Source organism: Mustela putorius, unplaced genomic scaffold (genome assembly GCF_011764305.1).
Source record: "Mustela putorius furo isolate JIRA1106 unplaced genomic scaffold, ASM1176430v1.1 tig00003898_pilon_pilon_pilon, whole genome shotgun sequence".
NCBI classification, from domain to species: domain Eukaryota; kingdom Metazoa; phylum Chordata; class Mammalia; order Carnivora; family Mustelidae; genus Mustela; species Mustela putorius.
The window spans coordinates 2,208,626-2,215,364 of record NW_025422047.1 but is presented as its reverse complement, the minus strand read 5'-3'; the positions used below and the strand labels follow the sequence as shown (position 1 = coordinate 2,215,364).

Genomic DNA, 6,739 nt, shown 5'->3' with positions numbered 1-6,739 from the left:
CATTCCCCCCAAATGGTCTTTTGTACAACCAGGTTTATTCTATGAACTCCACTGTTTTTCATCTAAAACCATGACTTTTGTAGAGGAAGAGGAGTTTTAAATAAAAGTTAAAGGAACAAACTTCCCAGTTGACTTAGTGGGGATCTTCGATCAGAGGGGAATTGAGACAGTGAGAATCAGTGGATGAGATAGCCCTCTGAGGAAATTCAGAAATGTCTGGCTTTACACAGAACCTCTCCATATTTAATGCAGCACTCTTGGGGCAAATTATTAATTGAACGTGTCATTGATCAGGTTCAAAAAAGGAAACACAATGTAGTAAGTAAAACAACCTATGAGTGATTTGGAAAAAAAAAAAAATAAAACAGCTCAGGGCACCTGAGTGGCTTGGTTGGTTGGGTGTCCGACTCTTGATTTCAGCTCAGGTCATAATATCAAGGTCCTGGGATCAGCTTATGATGGGTGCCCTGATCAGCTGGGGGTCTGCTTGAGAGTTCTCTCTCTCTCCCTTTCCCTCCACTCCCTTCCACTCACATTCTCTCTCTCTCTCTCTCTCTAATGAATAGATGAGTATTAAAAAAAACAACAACAGTTCATTGTTTTCAAGATGTGGTGGTGAGAAGGTTTTCATATAAAAACAGGCCACTAGATCTAACAGATGAGTATTTTAAAATACAGGTTCTACATAGAGAACCTGTATGTGTGTTTATATGTGTGTTCACATGTTGAATCTATATGACATATTAAGCTCTATTTTAAAATAACCAACGAATGTCATAATTTGGGGCTTGAAAATTGCATTGTAACAATACTTAAAATGTATTTCGTGCATTCTATGGCCTTAGGAGCATCATCTACAAGGGTTTGGTATAGCCACAAGTATAGAAATAATGATTTTGAGTTGTACAGCTTATTTTAGGACATTTGGAGATGCTAGAAAGATTTCCTACAAGATTGTCTCACTTATTCACCCCTGTCTAAGATCCTTTACTCCAAAAGTGTTTGCCAAAGAAAAGAACATAGGGAGCCAGGGTCTAACGAAGCAGGGGGGAAGTCTGAGCAGGGGGATCGCCATTCCTTCTGGAAGTGAATTGGATAATAGAATATACATCCATCCTCATCTTTGTGTGTCTTCCCTGCCCAGCAGGAAAGAAGGGGCATCTGCCTTAGCCCCTATGTTCCGTTTATACCCTATACCCTATACCTATACCCTTCCCATTTTTAGTAGACTGTTTTACTTCTCTGCAGTGAAAAACTTCTTCCCTGGGGTAAAGGTGTCCAGTCTAGGAGAAATCTCACTGATCCCTCTTGCACTGAATATTGAGCTGTGCCTTGGAAGTTATTTTACACAAAAGTGCAGTGTGAGTGGACTCAAGCCCATGCCTGGTACCCTTCCTCCTAACCCCGGGGCCACTTGCTACCCAAACATCTTGGTTGCTCTCGAACGGAAAGCTTAGCATGGTGTGATTTATGTAATACACTTATGTGCTATGATCCCTGTGGATAATGAAGCCTCCTAGAATGAGTTAGCAACCCTTGTACAAAGTTGTATTTTTAAAAGGGTGACAACCACTTACCCGGTGTGCTTTGGGTACATTTATATGAATCACTCCCAACTACTGTGTCTCGTAATACTGACCCTTGAGCTAATTAACAGCCTGGTGTGATTGTTTCTATTTTGTAGCAACCAATTAAGCAGTTGCTCTGGATAGAACTGACAACAAAATGTAAATTTAAAGACAGAAACCAGGATCTGCTGGTTGAGAGGAGAAAGCCAAGGCCAGATAAGCCAAGCAAAGATGGGGTGAGGTTGTCAGCGGTATTGTTTCTGGCAATGGAGTACCGGGCCTCCTTAAATTCAGATTCAGACCAAGGTTAACCTAAGAAGTACCTCCATCAGCAAATAAATAAACACACAAATAAACAAATAAATGTTTTCTTTTAAAAATGTAGCAGAGCATCTGCGTTTGTGCGGAGGGAAGCCAGACCTTAAATCGTTGCCACCCAGTTGCCCACGCGAGGCACTTCCTAGGTAGAGACTTGTGCACAGACCCTTCCCCAGAAACAGCTTCAAACCTGCATTTAAGCTTTGGCCTACGTGGACTCTCCTCGAGCTTCCCTCACCCGATCATCGAGCATCCGACCCACGGAAGCACAGAACTGCAGGCTCACTCTTTCACACTCAGTAGTCTCCAAAGGAGATTTAAAGGTGTCCTGCGGTCGCTCCCACTCACCTTCCCCCAACCAGCATCTCCATTTAGAGAGGGAGTTCTGGTTGTCTCCCCGAAGACAAAGAGCAAAAAGGTGAGGGACGCACGTAGAGAGGCCACACGACCTACTCGCGCCCCTCCCCGCTCACCCACGCGTCTGCTCCCGGCTCCCCCCACCCCTGCAGGGGACTGGCGGTCAGGTGAGGTTACCTGTGCGCCTCGAGAAGCCCCTAGGGGCGCCGCGATCCTTCCTCCCGAAGTCGCCCCACTCCCCGCCGGGTCCCCAGGACTCTTGCCCCCCTCTCCCCGCGCGCGCGCGTCCCCTGCCCCTCGGGCTCCAGCGCGCAGCGACAGCCGCGCGCCGCGCTCGGCTCCCCTCCGCCGACCTGGCGTGACGCAGGCAGAGTCTACTTAAGGGAGGATTAGAGGCGGCGGCCGCGGATTCCCGAGCCTGTCAGCCAGCTCCGCGCGCTCCGCCCGGGCCTCGCAGGCGGCAGCCCAGGAGCGCCCGGTGCCTGCTGAAGTGCTAGGCGCGGGGGCTGGTGCCCGGACCCTTCGCTGGCCCCCAACCCCGGGGCTGAGACCTCTCTCGGGCGGGCGAGAGCTCGGGGACCTGCACTCTGCCACCCCCGCCCCGCCCCTCTCCCCGGCATCCGCGGGCTCCAGACCTGATCCCGGGACGGCGCGGGAGGTTGGTGCCCGCTCTTCCCACCGCGCCAGCTGCCCCATCGATCCGGGATCGCTACGATTTCTTTCCTCATTTCCCTCTTTTAAGTGCAATAAAAGGGAGAGGGGATTCCTGGATTTTTTTTAAAGAAATTGTTTGCTTCTTTAATCGGGGGTCAAGCGCTCCCAGTCGGGAGGTGCGGCCCAGGGAGGGGCCAGGAGCGGGAACGTGCCCGGTGCTGCCCAGTCTTTGTCTGCTGCCTCCGGATGCACAGCGATGGGGGAATGGACCATCTTGGAGAGGCTGCTGGAAGCCGCGGTGCAGCAGCACTCCACTATGATCGGGAGGTAAGGGCGCTGAGCCGGTCGTCAGCGGGCCCCGTCGGGCTACCCCGGGAGTCCCTTGGCACGTCCAGACCGAGCCCCGACAGCCCCCAACCCATCCACTGCCCCCTTCCCATCCTCTTCCATCCGTGCGCCTGTGTCCCTGAGTAATTGTGCACCCCATGTCCAGTGATCCCCCTCCCCCAGCTGCCCCTGATCAGCTCTCCATCACTTCCCCCTGAAGTACCACCGGGGGGTTGATTCTTCTCTCATTAGGAAAGGAGTTGTCGGCTCAGTCGTAGTACCCCCACTCTCCGGAGTCAGAGCCAATCTCCATCCGGTTCCCTAAATAGAATCTACAAGGAAGGCAAGATTGTGTTTGGACAGAGAAGGGCAAATAGGGAGATGGATTTTTTCTTCAGAGCAGATGTATGTTTCCCCCCAAAATATTTCTTAAGCTAAACTGATTTGTCTGTTAAACTTAAGGTCTCAGAAAACCACACTTCCAATTGATACTTTTATGTCTTCCCATATATAATATATGTACTCATATGTATATACACTATATATATGTGTGTATATATATATGTATATATGTGGATAGTTATTCATAGCTGTTCATATAAAGCATTAAGTTCAATATTTATACTGAGGGTAAACTAAATATCCACTTGGGATAGTTATATGCACACTCTGTGTATAGACTTTGAAACATGTACTCTCTGTTCAGATATTCCATGTGCATTTGCCATATCCAGAATGAAGGTGTGCCTTTTGCCTCTGTATGTTCCATGTATGCAGGTGAAATCTATCTGTTTCCATACACCACATCTAGTGTATGGAGGTATATACATTCTTGAGACCCTTGTATTATGAAGTGTTTCCAATCTACCGGCAACCAGCATTAAGGGAAGAGCCAAAAAAGATTTCCTAGATTCCCAGCTCAGTACCACACAGAGTTGGACAGCTCCCCAGTCAAAGGACTGGCAAACACCAGAGCAGGGAAAGGAGGAGCCGGGGTTTCTTAAGTCAGTGACTAGACCCTTGAGAACCTCTCTCCCTCCCTCTTCCCCTGCTCAGGATCCTGTTGACTGTGGTGGTGATCTTCCGGATCCTCATTGTGGCCATTGTGGGGGAGACGGTGTACGATGATGAGCAGACCATGTTTGTGTGCAACACCCTGCAGCCCGGCTGTAACCAGGCCTGCTATGACCGCGCCTTCCCTATCTCCCACATTCGTTACTGGGTCTTCCAGATCATAATGGTTTGTACCCCCAGTCTCTGCTTCATCACCTACTCTGTGCACCAGTCCGCTAAGCAGCGAGAACGCCGCTACTCTACTGTCTTCCTGGCCCTGGACAGGGAACCCCCTGAGTCCATGGGGGGTCCTGGAGGAACTGGGAGTGGAGCCAGTGGTGGTGGCAAACGAGAAGATAAGAAGTTGCAAAATGCCATTGTCAATGGGGTGCTGCAGAACACAGAGAACACCAGTAAGGAGACGGAGCCAGATTGTTTAGAGGTTAAGGAGCTGACCCCACACCCATCAGGGCTGCGCACCGCAGCGCGATCCAAGCTCCGAAGGCAGGAAGGCATCTCCCGCTTCTACATTATCCAAGTGGTGTTCAGAAATGCCCTGGAGATTGGGTTTCTGGTGGGCCAATACTTTCTCTATGGCTTCAGTGTCCCAGGGTTGTATGAGTGTGACCGCTACCCCTGCATTAAGGAAGTGGAATGTTATGTGTCCCGGCCTACCGAGAAGACTGTCTTTCTAGTGTTCATGTTTGCGGTGAGTGGCATCTGTGTTGTGCTCAACCTGGCTGAACTCAACCACTTGGGATGGCGCAAGATCAAGCTGGCTGTGCGAGGGGCCCAGGCCAAGAGGAAGTCAGTCTATGAGATCCGCAACAAGGACCTGCCCCGGGTCAGTGTTCCCAATTTTGGCAGGACTCAGTCCAGCGACTCTGCCTATGTGTAAAGGGGCAGTTTGGGGGAAGGCCTGGGGAATGAAAAGGAGCCCCGAGGCAGATGAGCGCTCAGAGAGTGACTGTACCTGCCTTCATTTACCACTGAGATGTAGGACAAAAATGGTTAAGAGAAGACCTTGCATCAATGGAAGAGGAGAGCAAGCAGAACATGATCACGCATCACACCGTCGGTTCCTACCGAAACCATGGGGTTAGAGTGATGAGATGAATAAGTAGGACTTCCTGGGGCCCTCTTTGTTTATGGCCCAGTCTGATCCTGACAACAGTGTACCTGAACAGCTACCAAGTAGGACCTAGCTCTGCTGAGCTCTATATCCTGGTAAATGGCATGAGACAAATATTTCATTGGTACAAAATGTGTGACCTGTCTCAACACATCTCTTCATCCTGGGATGCAGGACAAACATCCTTGAGGCATCTTCCATGTACCTCCCTTATTAGCATGCCCCTCTCCCTCAACCCAGGATAGCATGCCAGCTTTTTTTCTGAATCTGGCCTTACAGTATACCTAATATGGTTTATCTGCAAGCTAGAGAGAATTACAGGGAGTTGCTTTTTGGAGAATGGCCACGGCAGAGGTTTCCATTAAAGCCCCATCCGACTAGCCCTTAGTCATTATGAAAACCTTCGGAATGTCTCAGTATTTCCAATTTTCTAACTCAAACTGCACTGGTGCTGTTTATTAGGGGCAGGGTTTGGGTGGGAGGGAGGGATTGGAATATGCAGCTATAACACTTCTGTGAGATGGTTGTTGCACTGTTAGGCATGTGGTTATGAGCTTTGGGATATTTCTGCCTTCCAGCTTGTGGACTTTGGCTAGCATTAAAAATATTTTGTCATTATTGTTAATATCAAGGGTGTCGACCTGAGCCACAGAATTTCTAACTGGTATATTTCACTCATTTTCTTACATAGTTCCGTTGTGCAACACAGCTGCACATCATTTTGCCATGGTTTGAATTTACCTGTGTGCTCACACCAGAGACCTTAATCAGCCCATGTGAATCTCAATTTATCATTTTTTCAGTTATTTCTGAAACACATACACAAGACCTAGCTTAAGAAACCTGGAACGAAACACTATTGGCAAACACGTGTTTACGGATGTTTATTTGAGACATATACCAAAGGTTCAAAAACCTGTTTCTTTGGACTGTGAATATGTTTCCTTCTCTTTGCTCTTATTTATTTAAGTGCCATACACTACCTTTCACATCCGCTGTGTATTTAGTTCAAGCATTGGCCAAGAAGAATATTCGGATAATTGCTTTTATGAAGCCCTCTATTTCCTTTGCATTATCATTTATGATTTTTGATTTAGATATGGACATGATGTAACACACAACTGAGGATTTGTTTAAAATAAAGTTCTTGCCTTTTTTTATAAACTGGGAAGAGTCTGCATTTTTCTATTTTGATTGGGGTGTCTATTTATTTAAACACATGTTCACAAATGTTGCATATTCAAAAGAGCAGAATATTGGGGCCCCGAAGGGATGAGGAGAGGCTGGTACATTGTGGAATGTTTAGAAGAGTGTGATGAGACATTCAGAT

At 48.1% G+C, this 6,739-nt stretch overlaps 1 protein-coding gene across 1 annotated transcript; it reads left to right on the top strand.

Moving 5' to 3' along the window:
• Positions 1-2,527: 2,527 nt before the first annotated feature.
• On the top strand, positions 2,528-6,571 carry GJD2 (gap junction protein delta 2). The gene is made up of 2 exons (XM_004751046.2): positions 2,528-3,224; positions 4,281-6,571. The coding sequence occupies exons 1-2, from the start codon at positions 3,154-3,156 to the stop codon at positions 5,173-5,175; spliced, it is 966 nt and encodes a 321-aa protein (XP_004751103.1). The 5' UTR covers positions 2,528-3,153; the 3' UTR covers positions 5,176-6,571.
• Positions 6,572-6,739: the final 168 nt, after the last annotated feature.

What these genes read in the sequence shown, in the direction of transcription:
- GJD2 (XM_004751046.2), top strand. Translation starts at nt 3,154, where the DNA reads ATGGGGGAATGGACCATCTTGGAGAGGCTGCTGGAAGCCGCGGTGCAG. An exon ending in CACTCCACTATGATCGGGAG is followed by an intron (nt 3,225 to 4,280) that starts GTAAGGGCGCTG and finishes TCCCCTGCTCAG; the next exon opens with GATCCTGTTGACTGTGGTGG.